Source organism: Nilaparvata lugens, chromosome 6 (assembly GCF_014356525.2).
Source record: "Nilaparvata lugens isolate BPH chromosome 6, ASM1435652v1, whole genome shotgun sequence".
Lineage (NCBI taxonomy): Eukaryota > Metazoa > Arthropoda > Insecta > Hemiptera > Delphacidae > Nilaparvata > Nilaparvata lugens.
The window spans coordinates 50,781,681-50,804,666 of record NC_052509.1 but is presented as its reverse complement, the minus strand read 5'-3'; the positions used below and the strand labels follow the sequence as shown (position 1 = coordinate 50,804,666).

The 22,986-nt window shown below is 34.7% G+C and overlaps 2 protein-coding genes across 3 annotated transcripts in view; one reads left to right on the top strand and one right to left on the bottom strand.

The window, feature by feature from the left end:
* Positions 1-991: 991 nt before the first annotated feature.
* LOC111063142 lies at positions 992-8,751 on the bottom strand. The gene is made up of 4 exons (XM_039431113.1): positions 8,580-8,751; positions 5,302-5,363; positions 4,969-5,083; positions 992-1,277 (listed from the first exon to the last, which is right to left on the bottom strand). The coding sequence occupies exons 1-4, from the start codon at positions 8,612-8,614 to the stop codon at positions 1,211-1,213; spliced, it is 279 nt and encodes a 92-aa protein (XP_039287047.1). The 5' UTR covers positions 8,615-8,751; the 3' UTR covers positions 992-1,210.
* LOC111056568 (hydroxysteroid dehydrogenase-like protein 2) overlaps positions 8,711-22,986 on the top strand; it is a 27,845-nt gene continuing 13,569 nt past the window's right edge. The window contains exons 1-4 of one of the 2 annotated variants that reach the window (XM_039431111.1): positions 8,711-8,937; positions 15,639-15,802; positions 17,056-17,269; positions 22,063-22,268. In XM_039431111.1, coding sequence (XP_039287045.1) covers positions 8,924-8,937; positions 15,639-15,802; positions 17,056-17,269; positions 22,063-22,268 — 598 coding nt within the window. In that variant the 5' untranslated portion in view covers positions 8,711-8,923. Of the gene's footprint in view, positions 8,938-15,638; positions 15,803-17,055; positions 17,270-19,573; positions 19,788-22,062; positions 22,269-22,986 lie in introns of both variants that reach the window. The other variant, XM_039431112.1, reaches the window with a different exon arrangement.

The window sequence follows — 22,986 nt, the reverse complement described above, 5'->3', positions numbered from 1 at the left end:
TGATTTTTCAATTTTGTATCCAACTGTTAGTTACTTTATAAAAAATAAGTATAAAAGCGAATTAACATCTTGGCACTTTTTATTGCTGAATATGAATTAAATTTTAACCCAACTTTTTCATAGAACCAAATCGGTTGAATGGTCAATTTTGTTTTAATGTAAAGCGGATTTTTTTTCTAAACAGTGAATTATTAAAATATGCACAATAATAATTATAAAAATGTAAATTTATGAAACTGATTTACTCTTTTGAATTTTAGAAACTCAGCATTGGCATTCAGAATAGTTATAATTATAATCAAAATTGTAATATAATAGGAATTATTATTGAAGTACACTATATTGAGATACTGATATCGAAATGCTTAGGCATAATGTATATGTAAGGATAATTAGTTAATCAGTTATATATTCGAATCATTTCCAATCTAAAAAAATATTTACAATTACTCAGCATCCCGGCTTCCCCATATTTTATCCTCAGAATAAAATATTTCAATTATTTAATCAAACAAGCTGGTATCTTCGACCTCAAATGTTTCTAATTTGAAAATAATTTAGTGTATATAAATTTGCTCAAATATTAAATTCTTATAATCTTTAGTAGTTTGAATAATTGATGATACTGTCATATCTTCGCAGCAATAACATAAAATTAATTCTCAGTTTTTATTATTCAAGAGGCACAAATTCAAACTGAGGCAAAGATTTGATCAAATCCTGTGTTTGATACTAAACACTGCTACTAATTTAACAAATCAATCAATTTGCAGTTTTATTTCCATTGTAATACACTTTGAATTCATCATCATCATCAGGGTTCATGTTGATCTTTGCTAAATCTAATAATTTTTCAACATTTCCAGATTTACTCCTTAAAGACTCTGGTTTTTTAAAATGAATTAAATAATTTTTCTATAAGGAATGCTGAGAAAAGTCTTATGGTGAGTCAGCATTCCTCATAAATACCATCAATGCCTCGCATTTAACCAATGCTGACAGATCAAAGTGAATCTTTGCCTACAAACCGGTGTCTCTATCTAGTGTGTCTTTTACCAAATATTTTGTATTGTAAATAGGAGTATATATTTTTTATAAAAAAGGATAAAACTATAAAAATATCTATGAAGAAGGTGAGTGTTGAGGGGGTGGGTGTGTGGGTAGGGGAAGAGGGGGGATGCGTGCTAGGTTTACTTCAGCCTGGTTTTGATCATGACGATTGTGTGTTTTTAAAGATGGCGGCTGTCAGGTTACCACTCTGCTGGATTAGACATTGCCTGCAATAGAATATTAACACATTAGATGAAACGTTCCCGGTGTTGAATTCAATATTTTAAAGATTGATTAGAGTTCGTACAGAAACCGTTGATTATCGGTTACAATATTCAAAAATTTAATATTTAATGATATACGTTGGATTATTATGTTTCCGATGCTTAATTTGATTGTAGGATTGTTAGATTTCATTCAGAAACTGATAATTCATAACAACCATATCATAATTTATCTGAAAATATAATGTTTTATGATAGACGTTTAGTTTTAACGTCCATGGTACGAGATTGCAAATTCAATTCTAAAGATCGATGAGAGTTTGTACAGAAACTGGTAATCAATAACAACCATATTCAACAATTTAATATTTAATTTTAAATGTAATGTTTTATGATAGACGTTTTGTATTAATGTCAATGGTAAGAGATTGTTAAATTAATTTTAAAGATTGATTAGAGTTTGTACAGAAACCGGTAATCAATAAAAACCATATTTAACAATTTCATATTTAATTTTATACACGTTGGGTTATCATGTTCCCGATGCTTAATTTGATAAAAGGTTTGTTAGAGCTCATTCAGAAACAGATAATCAATAACAACCATATCTGAAAATGTAATGTTTTAACGTCTATGGTAAGAGATTGTTAATTATATTGCCTGAAATATAAGTATTAACAAAGCTATTAGATTATCAAGTTCCCGGTGATTAATTGATTTTTACAATCAAGTTCACACAATAACCGACAGCAATACGAATCCATATCTAAGACTTTTGATAATATTATTGATTTTGTGTTCCCGGTGTTGAATTGACGTTTACGAGTTATTAATTTGTTTGAATTTATTTAGTTTTCGTGATGAAACTAAAAATCAATGTTGTTGAATTGAATTGTTTTTTGGATTGATAAGAGTTCATATAGGAACCAAAAATCAATATAGTTAGAGTTATTAATTATAATTCTGATAGTTTGAAGTGAATCTCACAAAAAACTGTATCTAATAATGTAATCTTTGATTTTAGACTTCAAGACTCGGGTTTTTACATTCAAATGCTGGTTCATATTAATGACTCTCTGAACATAAGCCAGGTTTAATTATTATAGACTTTTTATTTTATTGGCAACGGCGTTATCGTGCTTCTACCCAATAAAAAGTACATTGACTTTGAAAATTACAACTACAAAATTTGATTCATAAGGCGGACTCCCAGACATTATTATATTATTTATTTCTGGTAAAGGTTCTAAGGTTGAGGGTTCCTGTAATTTATCTTTATGGTACAGTCTAATTATTTATTGTCTTCCATCTAGTTCATAGTTGGACCAATTAAGTTAGATCAAAACTGTATGCTCCACAATCCCTAGTTACCTAGGTTATCTAGATCGTTTTCACATTGTATATTTTAGTACAATCAATTGATCTTTTATTCCTAACGCATGATCATTACAATTGCTCATTTCACGTATTTTCAAATATTCACAATTCATTTTGAAAATATTTCTATATTGACCCACTTTCAATAGTCCAAGTTACTAGTGCTTATTATTTTTACGTATTAAATTTCATCTGTAGTTTTTGTAACATTGATAGGAAGTCAAGATAATTAACCAGCTCTAGCTCTCCTCATCCTTACACATGGATATTACCACTCCACTTTTTTAGATTTTCTTGAAAATTGTTGATACTTAATAAATCTTTATACAAGTATACTTTATATAAGTCATTAGAATAATAATAAATCTTTAAAAGCTATATTATTATGAAAAGGGCGAATTAAAATCATTACATCCTATTGAAACTCCTGCTAACTGCTAGAGAGAACACTAGTTATTTTGTGTGCGTGTGTGTATGTGTGTGATAGAAGATTTATTTTTTGAACAATTTGTTTTTGTTGGTTATTAGTAGTTGATTTAAATTATTGTTTGTTGATATACAAATAGGTGCTAGAAAATCGCTTTAATGGAAATTGAATTTTCTATTTATTCAAATTGGAACACTGCATCAATAATGGTGTAGGCCTATGTATAATTGTATTAATACAAAAGTAGCATAGCAAATGATAATGTAATTCATTTTTTCCCCTAGAATTACCCTTGGAAAACAGAATATCGTTTTTACAGTATCAAAAATCTGAGATTTTTTTATATTTTAAATATTTTAGATTTGCATTTTCTTCATTCATGATAATAGTTCTTACTATGCCTATACCAGAATAATTAGAAGTTAGATACATCGAAATCCATTGTAGATAAGTAGCCTACTTCATCAACTTTCATTGTTTTCAAATTGATAATAATTGACTAGTTATTAGTAAATAAATTCTCCAGAATTGTAAAAATGTACAAATTAATGAAACCAGCTCTATACACTGGTTGTGATCTCCATTCATTAAACCTAATATTCAACAGTTCAATTATGTTTCACCTCAGAATATCCATGATTCATTAATTCTCCACTGCTAACTAAAATACTATCAAAATCTTTAATTAGAAAATTCAAATACTGCTCAATTATTAACCTGGAACTGTACGTAATCGTATTTAGGTGTTTCACTAGATTTCATTTTATAATAGTTGCAAATATAGTAATACTTTTTCATATTTAATCATTTAACAATCAATGATAATGTTCAATTTATAAGAGAACATTAATATTACACCCAGTAAAAACATAAAAACTATTTTTTGTAATTGAAATGCAAAAAAATAGCTTGTAAAATAAGATGTTAACAAATTCCTTTATCGATTACAAGTTGTATAAAATACTCTTGATAAAAAATTGTTGATACTGTGAAGTTTTTCCAAGTTGATCAAAGCTTTAAAATTCTATTATTGAATTGATATCAAAGAACAAAATACTGTATTAACAAAAATCTATCAGCAATAAGGTTACAAATGTTGAGAATCTAACATTCTATCATTATACAGTTCACTTCACCAATTGCAATTTTATTTTGTTTAGAATAATACTTTTAAGATTTCAAATTTTATTATATAAACGTTGAATTATCAAGATTTTGACAGTTATTTCTGTAATAAAAACACCAAATTCGAGAAATATTAATTCTTATTCATTTCGGAATACGACACCTTTTTCCAATTTCATTAATATGACGAGTTACTGTGTCTTGAAGTAAAATGTTACGATAATAGCCTATCATTGATCTATTTTTGTAGGATTTATTGAAACTCATGGGTTAAGTATTATTTCATCATTGGAGAGTTTATTTCAACATGATTGATAATTATTTTTTTAATGTATTTATGGAGCATTGCAACCTATGGAAGTGAAGCTTGGACGATAGGTGTGAAAGAAGAGAGAAGCATTTCTGCTTTTGAGACATGGTGCTTTTACAGAAGAATGCTGAGGATCAGTTGGAGAGAGGAAGTAACGAATGAAGAGGTTTTTCAAAGAGTTGGAGAGAGAGGTTGTCTACTGAAAGAAATAAAAAAGAGAAGACCACAACTAGTTGGTCATATACTTTGACATGAGGGACTAACAAAAATAATAATGGAGAGAATGACTAAGAGAAGGAATGCGCGAGGAAGGCCAAGACTGGAGTACATAGAACAACTGAAGAAGGATCTGAGATATATGCCAACTACAGAGACCTCAAAAGGATGGCGAAAAGAGTGAGAGAGGGGGGGAGTAAGTTAATAGTTAGCATTTTCTTGTGAAAATCTGAAAATACCTTGTATCATTTTCTAGAAGAATCACAGGATGGGGTGAAGAAGGCTCCAACTTTGAAACTTGCTTAGCCAGTGCAGCTATGATGCCGGTATATTCAGGTTTTGCGGTCCCAGTAGCTGAAAAAATAAATTGAATTATTACTTATTAGCTTATAAAATATCAATATCAGTCTGCAAATAAACTGAAAAGCTTATTCTATGGTGGACTGTAATATAGAGTCAGTAAGTCTACAAAATAGATCAACTTTATCATTTAATATTGAGGACTGGAGTTTTTTTAATGAATTCTTCTATGAGACAACTTCTACAACTTAAGGAAAAATTGTGCAACCAACCTGTAAGACACAGTCCCAACTTGTCGGCGAGAAGACAACCAGTGACATCTTCGTGACTTTGACTGCAAAACAAATGAAAAATAATCAATTATTATTTTTTAGAAATAATTCGAAGTTGCATAATCATCAACTCAGTATTTATAGAACTGAAGTGGGACTACTGTAGTTTCCAATGCTGTAATTTTACTACAATTATTATCATAGAAACCAGCAGGAGCAAAACAAAAAATGTTCTCGAACATTAAGGCAGTAAATGCTTGAAAATGCCTATACCTAATAAAAAATAATTGTAAGGTACATTGTCAAAAAATCTTTTCTGGCTAAGCCTTATCCCAATAATATGGGCTTGGCATTTCCCTTTTTCAGCCGTCTCTTCCACAAAACCCTGTCCATCTCCTCCCCGTGTCACCAACCCTTCTCCCGCAGATTAGCCTCCACTCTGTCTCTCCACCTCATCCTTGGCCTTCCCCGCCTCCTCCTGCCACCCAGATCCAAATCTTGCACCCTCCGTCCCACATAATCCTCCTCACGTCTTTGCACATGTACAAACCACCCTCATCCTGGTCTCCTACATCTTCCTACCCAATGGTCCCACCCCAACTGTACCTCTAATCACCTCATTAGGAATCTTATCCCTTCTTGCGACCCCACACATCCATCTTAGCATTCTTATCTCAGCCACTTCCATTTTCTTCTCTTGCCTCTTTGAAACAGGCCAGGCTTCCGCGCCATACAACATAGCTGGTCTCACTACCGATCCTTACACTTGAAGGAGCATTTTCGTTTTTGCGTAAATTTCCGCAGTCGACGACGACAAGCATTGTTGACATTCATATTATCCAAATTTCAAGAGTGCTAAAACAGCTGATCAAATAAATTTTCATTATTTGTGTTAATTATTGAAGAATCAAACATTTCTAATAATATCAACATATTGCCATTTAAAAGTATAACCTCACTTCAATCTCACCCATTAAAACATGATTTAACATACTAACATTAGCTATCTGTTAGCCAATCCATACTACTCGGTAGAAGAGTATCTACAGAGTGACGACCACGACGCAGCAGCGTTTCCAGTGGGATACAAGTATCAAGTAAGTATACTCTTTAAGGTTATTTAGACAAATGGAAATTCACCCAATCTGAGATCTTCACCCTGTCGTGGTCGACGACGGCATTTACGCACAAACGAAAACCCAGCTTTACCCTTCCCCTTACAGTTCACTCTCTTATCTCATAGCACACCACTCATCCTTATCCAATTAAACCATCCGCAATTCAGTCTGTTGTATGTTGTATTTCTGCATCCAGCCCACCGTCCCTTTGCAAACTTGAACCCAGATACTTGAAGCTTACAGATGATTTGAATTGGCTATCATCTAGATCCACGGACAGTTCCTCATCGTTCCCCAATGCCATGTACTCAATCTTTGTCCGACTTATTCTCATGCCTCTTTCCTCAAGCGCTTTTCTCCAGCTTTCCAATCTCACTTCCAACTGGCTTCTAGTCGCTTCGCAGAGCACGATGTCATCCGCAAACAGCATGCAGCCTCAGATCCTATGACATCAATAATTAGGTTTAACAGGTATGGACTGAGTGCTGAGCCTTGGTGAAGACTGACTTGTACTTGGAACTCATCAGTTCTTCCCACACTGGTTCTTAGTTGTGTGATGGCTCCTCTGTACATTCCCTCACCAGACGAGACCAGACTTTTCAGGCACAAACCTTTCCCTCATACTTCGGCACAGCTCCTGCCTGGGAACCCTATTAAATGCCTTCTCCAAGTCCACAAAAGCCAAGTGTAGCTTAAATCGTGTCTTTCTTGCCTTCTCCAGCAGCTGCCTAAGCGCAAATATAGCAACTGTGGTTCCTCTTCCAGGCATAAAGCCAAACTGCTCCTTACCAATCACCGCATCCTGTTTCAGTTTTCTCTCAATCACTTTACACATGGTCAAAACATTGGCCGAAAAAGTAGTAGGCCTACATCAAACTGAGATGCATGACTATGACGAATTAACGACTAGACTGCCGACTCATAAACTCCTATCAAAGGGATAAAATATTACGATTCCCTGGTCACTGACTATGGAGAAGACGAAAAAGTTAGTAATTTATGTTTTAAGCTTCTATTACATGAGACAACCAGTAGGTCACCAAGTGTCCGAGCGAGTCAGAGTCTTAAAATATATTTTTTAGAACTCAATAGTTCTTACTTCTTATAGACTTCATTACTCTAGGGTCGCCATATTTTAACGAACCGGCTGATGACTTGCTTCAGTCGCCAGCCTGGCAGGCAATCCTGGTGTTCCAGCGTGATTTACACAGCCAATGGTTACTCTCTGGCGGCTCACTAGTTGGATGTACGTCCACCCAAGACCATGCATGACCACACGTGCAGATGAGAAGCAAAAGAGCCATAGAAACATCACACTAAACGCGTGCACTTGCTGGTGACGTTCAGTGTTTCTATGGCTCTTTTTACATTTTGTTTCTTATCTTCGCACTTGGTCATGCATGGTCTATAGTCCGTGCAATTTACTTTGGACTTGGGATGGACATGCGCAGCAGAGAAAGCATACAGCGGGAGGGATACAGAGTCGCGATGTTGCCGTTTCGAAACGGCCACGATCTCAAACTTCTAGTGACTGTTCATGTGCTCATGCTTCACATGAGAAGTTACCTGTCTGAGAGCGGTCAGACGACTGACAAATTGGCAACTGCGCTTCCACCTATTACTCTATTAATCACTGTAATTTGCTGATCTTCCTCCATTTTTCTGAAGTAAATTTGCCCGGACTATAGCGTGCACTTGCACATACGTGCATCCAATGTGATCATACCCTATTACTCAGCCGCCAATGGTTGCTCTTTGGTGGCGCACTAGTTGTTTGGCGACTGAAGTCTTATTGGAATACAAGACTAATTGTTGAACATTGAGGTGGTTAATTTTTGAATTAAAATTAATTTATTTAAGGTACATAGTCGAAAATTACTAAAATACATCAAACTAGGCAGACTGTAGGGTAGATGACCATTAAAGTATAGAGAAATACTATAGCTTTCAGTAAATTTTATAATAATGAAAAGTGAACACAATTCCATCTAAATTTAACTAAATATCTGTAGAGTATAGAAGTGTAAAAAAGATGATATTGCTCCTAGTTTAATTAAAAAAAGGCAAGCAAGCATCATGTTGATAGATTGAGCTCTTGTGCAAACTCATCCATACATGATTCAGATAACCCTACACTATAACTTTTTACGTAATACTTACACTTCCTCTAAACAAGATTCCAGATTTTTTTCCATTCTCGTTGAATGATGTTGAGCAATCAAACTAAATACCGTACGAACAAAGATAAAATGTTAGCAAAATATCTAACCTATAATGGATCAAAGTACGTCGAGCAAACAACAGTTTTGGTAATCAGCTGTGATAGGAAATCAAACAGACTATTTATCAGCTGACGTGAAATGACTGGCCATATCAAGGACTTTCTTCAATTCTGATCAGCTGCATGTTTGTTGACGTTGCGGAATGCGGAATGTCAAATCACTTTGAAGGTTCAAGTTTGGTTTAAATTTAGTATCCATTGATTGATTAGGAGGATTGTAATCATGATTAACACAGGGTAAGTGATAATGCATTTTTTCAAGTAATGGAATGAATCCAACTTTTTTCAAAGAACATTTTCAAAGTTTGAGAACATTGTAGTTAAAATAACCTATAGGTTATAATTGTGATGAGTTGAAATAAACTTATATTATTATGCTTTTTTATTTTAAATCTATTTTTACTCTTTAAAGGTTATTATTGCATTGCTCTTTCACAAATCTTATAGACTGTTTGGATATTGATAATTATAACTTGAAGCTTGAACAAATATTAACTGAAACAGGGGTGCCCAGCCCCCCCAAGGCCAATGGCGCATGCCCCCCCCAATTCAAGTGTAATGCCCCCCCCAATCCATGTGTAATGACTCCCCCCCCCAAAGTAGCCTACCCCAACTCCCAACTCTTTAGTTTTTAACATTAGTCAGTGTATGACAATAAAATTCACATCTTAAGGTGCTTACAGATATACGCGCCGCGAACATGAGCAATTCACTTTTAATCAGCTGATGCCAAGCTTTTTATATCTGTATTTTACCGTTTCTGTAGAAATACAGATATAATCAGCTGATTAAAAGTGAATTGCTCATGTTCGCGGCGCGTATATCTGTACGGACCTCTACATTCTAATCTTCCATAGGACATTATTTACCTTTGGTCTTGTGAGAAATTCTTTCTGTTTTCATAATATTGTAAAAATATATACCATCGTTTCTTATCTCTTTAAAATAGAAATAAAGTATCTTTTTGATATTATTTTTGAGACTAGCAGTGCACCCGTTCTTGTTCGGGAGGACTAGAAAGAACTTCATTACATCAGGAAAAACTACATGACACATATTTTAATAGGATATTAAAAGATAAGTAAGGGAGGCTTTGCTTTTTAAATGTTAAGGTTACTTATAAAAAGTTGAATAATAATATCATTGATAATTCTTTATTGCAAAAGAATATTTCATAGCAATCTTGGTAAACATTCATACAAATTTGGAAGGATTTTATTCATACAATATATAATGTCGGCAAGTTGTATTGCATTGCATTAAAGAATCTGAAATCCTGATATTTGCAGATGATGTAAAACTTTACAGGTCAATAAAAAGCATTGATGATTGTGTCAGATTGCAGGACGATCTTGATCGAGTTAACCTTTGGTGTTGTCAGAACAGACTCAAGTTAAATGTATCTAAAACTAAATTTATGGTGTATACAAGGCAGATAAATTTTCAGCACCATTTATATACATTGGGAGGTGACAATCTTGAGTGTGTTAATAACATCCGAGATCTTGGAGTTATCATGGACCCAAGGCTTGATTTCAAGAACCACATTAACTATACCCTAGGTAGTGCTAATAAATTACTGGGTTTTATATTTCGCAATACCAAACCATTCACTAATTGTGATGTTAGTTTAAGAATATTCAATGCACTAGTTCGCAGTAAACTTGAATATGCTGCAGTAGTTTGGGGGCCTTATAATGTGACAGACATTCATGAAATTGAAAAAATTCAAAATAGAATTCTGAGACATTTATACATAAAAAATTTAATTGCTTTTGTCCCTTTAATTTTCCAACTAGTGAGTTAAGATCAATATTTAAAGTGCACTCTCTAGAATTACGCAGATCTGTAAATGCTCTATTGCTATTATTCAACATTTTAAATCATAAAGTTCATATTCCATCATTCATAAATTTATTAAATTTCAATGTACCTTATGCTAGGCCTAGAAAAAATATATTGTTCAACATCCCTTTTGTGAGAACTACTCATCACTATAATTCATTTCTTATTAAAAGTCTAAGATTATATAATACTTTGAATGAACATATAGATCCGTTTTCGAACTCATTTAATGTCTTTAAGAAAAATTGTGAAATGAATTTATCTTGTAGCTCGTTTGAGTCATGAAATGTTATGAGCTCTGGCTGAAACTCTTTTTGTTTTCTATATCTTTATTATTAATTTTTATTATTATTTCAATTTTTGATTTACTTTTTATCTTATTCTCTTCTTTATTTTTTTCCATAATATTTTTCATCTTTTAAGTTTTTATTATTATGTAGTATGGTTATCTATTAATTGTGTAAAAAAGGCTCTTCATGGTATTGTCTGTGAGCCTTTATATGTATATGTATATCAATAAATAAATAAATAAATAAATAAAGTTTAGGTATTCTAAATCCTATACTATCAAACGAGCAATTTCTGTTTAGATGTTTTGATGTTTAAATTTTTAGATGTTTATATGTTTGTATTTCACCGGATCTCGAAAACGGCTCTAACGATTCTCACGAAATTCAGAACATAGTAGGTTTATAATATGAAAATTCGATTACCCTAGGTCTCATCCCTGGGGAAACTCGCTGAAGGACATTAAAAGAATTTATTCATCCTTGGAAAAACAGCTGATAATTTCGGCATCTGTTGATGATGGAAGTGAGTGAGCGAGTGCATGTGTGTGGGACTGAGACAAAATTATGACTCAGCTGTTGAACTTTTGTACATAATTCAATCAGGTACTTAGTGACAGTTGTACAAAAGCCGGTTAAATTTTAATCCTGATTAATTCCAGTAGAACCAATCAGATAAGCTATCTTTTTGAGATGGTCTTCTGTGATTTGGTTCACGTGAAATGAATCAGGATTAAAATTTAACATGCTTTTGTGAGAGAAATTTTTGCATTCCTCTGCGAATTAATCTCAATCGACTGTGATTAGATAGAACCTTTCTGTATGAACTATGAATATTTAGTATAATTTCTTCTTTCGTAATAATTTTTATATGCATTTGTAGGTACTCTAGAGCGGAGCTCGGTGCCCCGATATTTATCATGAATTGGAATAGGTTGTCACTGATGTTGTGTTGCTGGTAGTATTTACTTTTTAACATTACAGGAGTAAATAACACAAGTCGAACAAAATGTATCTTTAAATGGTTTGGTTTTTGGAATAAAGATATCATCTGAACAAGTACATTTTGTAAATTCTATCTATTAATACCAAATATCGGGGCACCGAGCTTTGCTCGTTATTTATTCATTGATAAACAGATTTATTTCATTGATAATCATTTCTTTAAAATGATTGGGGAAGTACTAACAGGCACAGCCCAAAACTGTTACTTACCCAAATTTTGATTTATTCACTACGAAAAATATATTTCGTCTGTGATTTATTCACAGACGAAATCATCATCTGTTTTTCCAAGGATGAATTATCCTTTTCATGTCCTTCAGGGAGTTTTCTCAGGGATGAGACCTAGTGCAATCGAATTTTGATATCATAAACCTACTATATTCCGAATTTCGTGAAAATCGTTAGAGCCGTTTCCGAGATCTGTTGAACATAAATAACCATATAACGAGATAGCCAGATAAAAAATAGAAAAATATAAACAGATATACAGAAATTGCTCGCTTAATATAACAGGATAACAACTTATAGTCCAGTCAAATGATCGTTTTTCAGGAAACAGCCCCGAAAGAATTTTTTTCGATGGTTCTATCTGTATTTTGGGGCGCTCAATTCTAATCTGAAATTTTCTGACACGCCAGAGGGCGACTTCACCCCCAAAATTTTGGACTTTTTTTAAGTTTTCCATTAAATCTCGAGAACCTTGAATTTATCGAGAAAAAGCATTCTCTTATAATATTAAAGATAATAAAATTTCCAATGAATTGACTGGTCGCGCAGGACTACTCTTTGGATTTTTTATCTGAAGTGTTCCACAAGATACACAACTTTGAATGTGCGAGAAATTTGTGATATTTCCCCCATTTTCACAGTCTCGCATATGCAACGTTGCGTATCTTGTGGAACCCTTCAGATAAAAAATCCAAAAATTAGTCGAGGTTGTGATGAATATTCTCCTCTTTTCACTCCCATGAATTATACTTCTGTTTTCAATACCGTTAAAAAGTTACAGCCAATTGAATGATGATCTTTATTTTCTCATTTTTCTTGCGATTTTACTGTTATTAAAGAGCCTCTAAAATGAGTACAATACATGATAGAAACTTGCAATTGGTCTTAAATGAGAGAAAATTCCATGCTCTATAAGCTGAGTTGCCCTAAATTAATCTTGCATTACTGTTTAAATCGAAAAACTGTTGAGACTGTGAAAATGAGAAAAATATTGCATATTTCTTGCAACAGCAAGGAAACTCAAACACAGGACCATTAAAAATTAAAATGAAGCAAAGGAGATCAGAATAATAGTTAATGATGAAGTTATAATTTATTTTTGTCAAAGATTTACCTTCAAACTCATAGGCTTGAAATTACTAAAATTCCTGCATACAAAACATTATCAATTGTGCTTATGCTTTATATTGAGTTAATATTTCATTAAAATTTTACATGACTTAAATACTTATAATTGATTGAACATTTATTATTTAATCATTAAACTCACTCAGGTGCACGCAATAATTTAAACATTAATCCGTTCAAGTATTTGTGATAAGAAACTCACTTTAAAATATTCTATTCAAAATTTTTAGAATATAAATTGACTAATTTACCGTACCAAGAGAGTCCACATACAATTGTACATCCCGGTACTCAAATCGTAATCTTGTTATAAGTATGTTAACATGCTCAGAAGCTATTAGAATACAAAAATTAATAAAATAAAAAAATCACATTAGCCTAAAAAATTAATTCCAACTGAGGGTCTTCCTCAATGAATCTATTACGATTGTATCCGATTTTTCATATTCAATTTTCTTCAAAGGTCAATAGTTATATTATACAGCACGGTTCCAGGAATAGCAAGTTAATGATAAGTCAACGATTACTGAAGTGGCGGAGCTGGTGGACATAATACAGTGGGCTTTTGAGAGAGCCGGCTCTGTGTCCCTCACCCTATGCGACCTCAGTAAAACCTTCGACTGTGTGTCACATGAGATTGTTGAAGGAAAGATTGAACGTTATGCTTTAAAAGAAGCTGTTCTTCAGACTCTTAGATCGTATTTGAAAAATAAAAGAAAAATCATTAGAGGTGCAACATCAAGAGCTCAACTGATGAGCCCACAGGGCTCAGTGCTGGGTCCTGTGCCGTTTTTGGTCGCTATCAATGATCTTGATCAGGAGGGTAGGGCGCTGAAGCTTCCTGATGACACCACACTCATCTCAACAGGCCAAAGTTTGTTGATGACACCACTCAACTGGTCAGGACCCAGCTGCAGCACAACGGGAAGCTGAACAGACTATTTGATGCAGCTCGAGGCAAACAGACTGCTTTTAATGTGGACAAGATTCAGAGGCTGATTTGTTTCCTGAGCTGCAGCCAGGACGTCGTTGAGGGGAGCGTGTTCCTTTGCTTAATGAAAGCAAAACCCAAGAGACAACATGCACTCTTGTTCGGGAGCAGCTTGACGATCTCACAGAAGTGAAGCTACTGGGTTTTACACTGGATGCTAAACTTGGCTGGAGTAGCCACATTGATAACATCTGTTCGAAACTAGCCAGAGTGATGTACCTACTGAGACGTCTGAAGCCATTAATCTCCAGGAAGCATCTGGTGGAGGTGTATTTTGCTATGTTTCATAGCCATATCAACTATGGACTTCAGTTTTGGGGGCACGCTCCAGGCTGTAAAGATGTACTGCTCCAGCAGAAGAAGGCTCTAAGGATCCTAGATTCGGCGGGATACTTGGACCACTGCCGACCCATCTTTATCAAGCTGAGAATACTCACGGTATACAATCAGTATGTCCTGTCCTCCTTGATCTATGTCAGGGACAATCAGCATAAGTTGGTGAGAAGAAACGAAATTCACAGCCACAATACTCGCCATGCTACCAATCTGGAAGTTCCTCGCAGCCGGTTGGCCAGCACGCAGTGAAGTTTTCCATCAGCTGCACTAAGATTTTACAACAGACTCCCAATTGAAGTGAGAAATGAACCTCGCACAAGATTCTGCTCTCTCATCAGACAGGCATTAATAAACAAACAAATTTATTCATTAAATGAGCTGGCTGAGGAGCCACTATTTTAAAAACCTTTGACACAGTCTGTCTGGTGCCCCCAGTCAAGGACGAAGACATCAAGTATCAAGTAAGTATCATAGCATTCCCAGCTATAGTTTGCTGCTCGGGGGCATGCTTCAGCGTGTCATGATGTCTTCCTGCTGCAGAAGAGGGCGATTCGAGTGGTGACTTGGAGCATTACAGACCTCTCTCCACATCTACTGGAATAATGACCGTTTATAGTCACTATGTGTGCTATGTTTGTGCATGTAAACCTTGGAAAGTTTAGAACAAGAAGTGACTTTCATAACCACGATACAAGAGCCAGATGTCTATTGGATGTGCCTTTTCGCCGGCTCTCAAGGACACGTGATGCATTCCCTGCCTTGGCCCTGCCAGTCTATAACAGACTGCCAGATGGAGTGAAATGATTGACCCTGCCAGCGTTCTGGTCCCAACTTAAGTCCTGACTTACTTACCACCCTTTTTACTCAGTTGGGGAAGTTTTTGAAAATTACCTACTGGGATTGGTCTTGTCAGGCTGCCATCTTGATTTTTTTAGTTTTGTGTATAACTTTTTATTTCCTTAAAAAATGAATTGAATTGGAATTGAATCTTAAATTTTAAATTCATGACACAATCTATCCGGCTCTGCTGGCATTGGTGAATATACAATCAAAACTATACAATGTACCACAATTGAAACTATAAACAAGCAAATTCTCATTGTAACTTTATTTTATAGGAAATTAGCAGGTCGTACGATCTTCATAACAGGAGCGAGTCGAGGCATTGGCAAAGCGATTGCCGTTAAAGCTGCCAAGGATGGAGCAAATGTAATTATTGCAGCCAAGACTGCTGATCCACATCCCAAACTTCCAGGAACTATTTATTCAGCAGCCAAAGAAGGTATGATAGAATTACATTTATCACAATAGTCAATTATTTATTCTTCTTATTTATGGCTGTAATGTTTTCTATTTAAAACTTATAAAGAAATTCTCTTAGTTTCAATGTCCCTCACTGAAATATCAATCCAACATATAATGCCTATAGTGAGGTCCACGTTATAATGGCAGTGAAGAAAGATAGCAGAACAACGTTGCCGATCCTCTGTCTTGTCAATGCCTTCTATAGACGGTAGCTGATATAGGTTTATTGATATAGTATTAACTGATCATTCTCGTTTAAAATAATCAATTGTATTCTATTTAGCAAGAAATTATATTTTTCAATTATTTCATAATGAATTTTCATAATTCAGATGGAATAGGTACTATTGTATTGATAATAGCACTTTTGTCAATTTATTGTTAATTCTACATTGTTAAAAGACGATCTGGCAACAGAGCAGAGCGAGAAAGAGATAGAGCTATCCGCTTTGTTGAATGATAGACAAGGATAGCAATACCATTGCTAATTAAACATTGTCATTATAACGTGGACCTGACCATAGTCCATACTATAACCATAGAGAAACAATAGCATACGTAGATATCCCATGGCATAGGGCGTTTATGTCGCAACTTTTACTGTTATCTCAAGCCGATAGCCCACGTAGTTCTTCCCCGTGAAGCTTTATGACGCTGGTAGTCTCTCATATTGTGCCGTTCATACACTCTTACCCGGTCAAAACAGTAAAAATCAACAATAATCGACAGTAATCGGCTTGGGATAACAAGCAGTAAAAGTTTGGCAGTAAAAGTTACGACATAAACGCCCTATACCATGGGATATCTACTTAAGCTATTGTTTCTCTATGCTATAACCCAGTCGTTAGCCAAGCTGGTCTTGCCATCTACACTGCAATGTGACCATTTGTGGATGCTTGACGACACCTAATGTACATTAAAATGTATTTATTGGTGGATTCTATTCTATTGGCTGGCCACTCGCCTTCGCTTGACAAAAATCGGAGCAATGGCAAGCAAAGGCCATATTGAAGGCGAGCGCTGGCAAAGCAGCCATCTACACTCTTCGTCATTTGTCGAGTGACGACAAATGAGTCAGGCGCTCATCGTCATTTGTACGCATTGGGCAATCGTGAGGTTGCGGAATAACAGTATCAGATTTGTTAATGTCTAATTCCTGCAATTTATTTGCTCAATTTCCAATCTCTTTCCGTAGTTATTTTTAACGAAACTTTTCAACTGTTTGTTTAGTTGAGGCAGCAGGTGGCAAAGCACTGCCATGTGTGGTGGACGTGAGAGAGGAGAGCCAGATCAAGGCAGCCGTGGATCAGGCGGTGAGCAAATTCGGAGGCATTGACATTGTGGTCAACAACGCTAGCGCGATCAATTTGACAGGCACCTTGGAGACTGACATGAAACGCTACGACCTCATGCATCACATCAACACGCGTGGAACGTTTCTTGTGTAAGTCATTTTATTCATTCATAACTAGTAGTTCTGTGAACAGTAGACCTCACGCAGTATTCTCATCCACAAGTACCTGATTGAAACTATAGACCTTATGGAAATACAGCAAGAGACTGGCTTCTCCACACATCTGTGTAATCACTTGTCAGCTGATTTATGATGAATAATTCTATAGTCTGATTTTTACTCTAATATTGGCGTATGAAGGATGCTCCTTTTTCTTTTTATATTATCCTTGAAATGCAAAATTCTATAAACCTTGTATATACGTCGACGCGCAAATAAAAAAGGAACATACCTGTCAAATTTCATGAAAATCTATTACCGCGTTTCGTCGTAAATGCGCAACATATAAACAAACATTTAAACATTAGGAGAAATGCCAAACCGTCGACTTGAATCTTGGACCTCACTTCGCTCGGTCAATAAATCTATATAGTGGAGCAATATCTAGGATTACTATAATAATACAGAAAATGATTGTCCTCTTCCTTTTTTGCTTATTCTTTATTCAGGAAGCAAAGGTGAGAGGTCAGTTTTTGCATTTAATAGCCTGTGACTTTATGTAGATTGAACATGTTTGTCTTTAATAGATTCAACTTCGTTTCCAATTTTGAGCTAATTTCAGTCTGTATGCACTTCATTTCATTTCATTTATTTATCGTCACATTACATCAATTTTTGAGTAACACTCATTTGACTGGTGACATGTCAATACTAGAACAAAATTATATCTAAAAGACTCAGTTCTAACTTCTTAAAAGTAAAATAAATAAATACACTCTATGATGTATCTCATCAAATTCACATGGAAATGAAAGTCACAAATAGTTAAGTTACACTCTACAGCCCCTTTTCACAAATTAAAACTCGGCAGCAGAGTATAGGGCTTTCTCTACTAGCATTTTTCTGACTGTTAGTTTGAATTTGTTTATTGAATCTAGATTTCTGATGGCTGCAGGTAATTTATTAAAATAACGTATTCCAGAGTAGAATGGAGATTTTTTTAGAGCTGTGTGTCTATGTACTGGAAAAGCAATGAGACTACTATTGCGTGTATTATACCCGTGATTATCAGTGCAGAATTGAAATTTATCTAAATTCTGTTTAAGAAAAACCAACAATTGATAGATATAAATAGATGGTAGCGTTAGAATGTCTAGGTTTTTGAAGAATGCTTTGCAAGAATCTCTTGATCTCAATCCACAAATGACTCTTATTATTAATTTTTTTCTGGATTATAAAAATTTTACCGCTATCAACAGAATTTCCCCAGAAAATGGTTCCATAGCTTAGATATGAGTAAACATAAGCTAGTAGACGGCCAATTGGGTGCTTTTGTCTAGTGAGTGAGAGAGGGTGAGAATTACAAAATAAGCTTGATTTAGTTTTTTTGCAAGGACCTGAATATGCTCCTTCCAAGTAAAACTCTGATCTATTATAAGTCCCAGGAATTTTGTTGAAGAGGACACTCTAAAGTCTTCAATTATTGGAAGATGTACTCTGTTCACTGCTGTTTGATTACGAGCAGAGCTGAATTGAATAAGATGGCTTTTATTATAGTTTAACGATAGACCGTTTGCTTCAAACCACTTTGACATTGCTAACAGTGCACTTTTCAATTTACTTGCAAGAGTGATGTGATCGGGGCTTGTTGCCAGAGCAGTTGTGTCATCTGCATACATAATTAATCTTATATCAAGCCGATAGCCCACGTAGTTCTTCCCCGTGAAGCTTTATGACGCTGGTAGTCTCTCATATTGTGCCGTTCATACACTCTTACCCGGTCAAAACAGTAAAAATCAACAATAATCGACAGTAATCGGCTTGGGATAACAGTAAGAGTTGCGACATAAACGCCCTATACCATGGGATATCTACTTAAGCTATTGTTTCTCTATGCTATCACCCAGTCGTTAGCCAAGCTGGTCTTGCCATCTACACTGCAATGTGACCATTTATGGATGCTTGACGACACCTAATGTACATTAAAATGTATTTATTGGTGGATTCTATTCTATTGGCTGGCCACTCACCTTCGCTTGACAAAAATCGGAGCAATGGCAAGCAAAGGCCATATTGAAGGCGAGCGCTGGCAAAGCAGCCATCTACACTCTTCGTCATTTGTCGAGTGACGACAAATGAGTCAGGCGCTCATCGTCATTTGTACGCATTGGGCAATCGTGAGGTTGCGGAATAACAGTATCAGATTTGTTAATGTCTAATTCCTGCAATCTATTTGCTCAATTTCCAATCTCTTTCCGTAGTTATTTTTAATTAACTTTTCAACTGTTTGTTTAGTTGAGGCAGCAGGTGGCAAAGCACTGCCATGTGTGGTGGACGTGAGAGAGGAGAGCCAGATCAAGGCGGCCGTGGATCAGGCTGTGAGCAAATTCGGAGGTATTGACATTGTGGTCAACAACGCTAGCGCGATCAATTTGACAGGCACCTTGGAGACTGATATGAAACGCTACGACCTCATGCATCACATCAACACGCGTGGAACGTTTCTTGTGTGAGTCAACCATTTTATTCATTCATAATAATCGAAATAGCGTAGCGAGCTCCTACTGAAGACCAGAGGCTTGAGTTTTTGTCCGTTCGAACTGACTAGAGGCTAAACTAAACGAACTAAAAGTTCGTTGTCCTTTTGTGTGTTCGACGATATCTTTCGATCACTCTCATCATCAACTTTAAATTTTCAACACATATTCACCATTATACAGATCGAGTTATGTTGTGTAGTTTTGAGAACGAAAATTGATGATCAAGGTGCTTGTAGGTAGGGTAAGAACTGTACTAAACTACTGAATTTAACGATTTAGTGGAGGATTATATAGGATACACTTAAAATTATTGTCATCTCTATCTCTTTTTTTTTTTGTTCTTCCATTTCTCTTTTGTTCGTTGGCCAACGACATTGACTCACTCCTTTGTCCTTTATGAGGAGGATATAACAGGATTACATGAAATGTGCACTAGAAAACAATTAGTAGTAATTTATTATTACAAATCAAAAATTAGGTGTCCGCTGGATTATTATTTCCATGAAATCAATAGCTCAATGCAACTTGAACTGCTTTAAATAGGATAGTTGACAGAATATCGGCGGTATTTTGAGTGAGCCCGGGCACACTAGTAGCCATGTTGTGTATTTTTGGAGAATGTCATTCAGAATTAAAGTGTTTGTAGTTAAGGTAATAACTGTACAAAACTACTGAATAAAACTAAATAGTGGACGATTATCTAGGAATACTATAATAATACAGAAAATGATTGACCTCTTCCTTTTTTGCTTATTCTTTATTCAGGAAGCAAAGGAGAAAGGTCAGTTTTTGCATTTAATAGCCTGTGACTTTATGTAGATAGAATATGTTTGTGTCTTTAATAGATTCAACTCAGTTTCCAATTTTGAGCTAATTTTAGACAGTATGCACTCTCAAACCATTTGAACTTTGAGTTCAATAATATCAGTCTCATGATATGCAAGCTATAATGCAGTTCATTAGAGCTATATTACTCAAGCTCTGTTTTAGAAATCATAAATTAAACATGAATATTCATTACATGTTTGTTCTGATATTTTATTTTATTCATTTATTTTTTGATAAAATTACAAATCATATGAATATGATCGGGATAGAACAACAGGCATAGCCCAAAACTATTATGTTCCCAAATTTTGATAAATAATAAAAATGTCCGAACAAATAGGTTATGTACTTCTTGAGGAAAGTTAACGTTCAAAGTTCTGTCCAAAAATATACATGAGCTAAAATTTTAGAATTTAGAATGATTAAAATACCAAATTATAGTCGAATATTGCACTTAAAAATATACACACAACTTTCCACTAGGCACAGCTATTACCATCATTAAACTTTAATCATTCTCATTTAATAACTAATTGGAAAGATTTAGATCTGAACATATAAGAACTCTTCATGAGTTGAATTCTTCATCTATAATATATCAAATACTAGCAGGTAACCTGAGCTTTACACTGGGGAAAATGTTTTTTAAAACGAAATTTCCTTATGTCCAGGAAAAATAAAAATATATCATAATTATTTATCATTTTTCCAAAATTCCTTGGATAATCTTCATTAGAGTTCAAAATTCTCAGCAAAAAAATAAATTATTGGTCTCGAGCCTGCAACCTTTCATTCATGGGTTGCGAGTGCTGGGCTACCAATAACGCCAAGGATTCACTTGTAGAAAGCTCTGCTTGTTTGGTCTGTTATCATTACGTAAACTTTGAATAGAATCACAAATTGAATAGATTTGTTTAATTATTTAATTAAAATTAATTGATTAATAAGAATGAAAATAGATCTATAACTATCCTCGGTAAACCCAGAATCTTAATGTAAAATTGCAAGTTAATCAATTCATTAGTTCATAAGTGATAATGCCTTAATCGTGTATTTTCTTTTCCGTACATTTATAAGCAAATTCCTCCCTGTATTATATATAGTAAAGAAGAAGAATAAAAAGGTAGAAGAAGATTATAACTTTGAAAACACTTTTTTATCTGTGTCCACAGAAGCAAAGTATCACGAACTGGAAACTTAACGAACTGAGAATAGGCATATAACCATCCTCGGTGAATTTAGAATTTTTATGCAAAATTTCAAATGAAACAAGTTCAGTAGTTCAGAGATAGTTCAGGAGTGAATTTCCGTATATTTATGAACCAATTCTATCCTCTGTAATATTATAGATAGATAAATATATATAATTTTATATTTGATACTTAATTATATAATTTGAATAATTTTTTGTTTCAGGTCGAAAGTGTGCCTGCCTTACCTGAAGAAGAGTTCGGGAGCGCACATTCTAAACCTGAGTCCGCCTCTGAACATGGCGCCCCACTGGTTCAAGGACCACCTGGCGTACACCATGGCCAAATACGGCATGTCCATGTGTGTGCTCGGTATGGCCGAGGAGTTTCGCAGTGACAAGATAGCTGTCAATGCGCTCTGGCCCAAAACTGGTACGCTCAAATCAGAATACATTCCAAAATCAATGTCTATTTCAATGCTTTTCTACATAGGTATTATAACTTTGGGCTTTGCTATCCTTTGTTACTTTCCTTGCCCTATTACCATAGGTGAGGAAAGTATTGCTTTCCAAAAAAAATTAAGGTACCCCAATTTCTTAATTTCTATACGATTCAAGGTCCCCTGAGTCCAAAAACATGATTTTTGGGTGTTGGTCTGTGTGTGTGTATGTGTGTGTGTGTATGTCTGTGAACACGATAACTCCATTCCTAATTAACCGATTGACTTGAAATTTTAAACTTAAGGTCCTTATACCATAAGGATCTGACAATAAGAAATTCAATAAAATTCAATTCAAGATGGCGGATAATTACTAAAAAACCATGTTTTTCACGTTTTTCTCGAAAACGGCTCTAACGATTCTCTTCAAATTTATATCATGGATAGCTATTTATAAGCCCTATCAACTGACATGAGTCTCATTTCTGGGAAAATTCCATGAGCTCTGTAATATTCTTGAGAAAAATGGCGGATAATGACTAAAAAACCATGTTTTTCACGGTTTTCTCGAAAACGGCTTCAACGATTTTCTTCAAATTTATACCATAGATAGCTATTTATAAGCCCTATCAACTGACATGAGTCTCATTTCTGGGAAAATTCCATGAGCTCTGTAATATTCTTGAGAAAAATGGCGGATAATGACTAAAA

Bases quoted from the DNA above. Each gene is read 5' to 3' on its own strand.
- LOC111063142 (XM_039431113.1), bottom strand. From the start codon at position 8,614: ATGGAAAAAAATCTGGAATCTTGTTTAGAGGAAGT. The intron at 5,084-5,301 runs GTTGGTTGCACA...TTATTTTTTCAG, and splicing joins GTTGGGACTGTGTCTTACAG to CTACTGGGACCGCAAAACCT. The intron at 1,278-4,968 runs GTATTTTCAGAT...ATTCTATTGCAG, and splicing joins CTTCTAGAAAATGATACAAG to GCAATGTCTAATCCAGCAGA.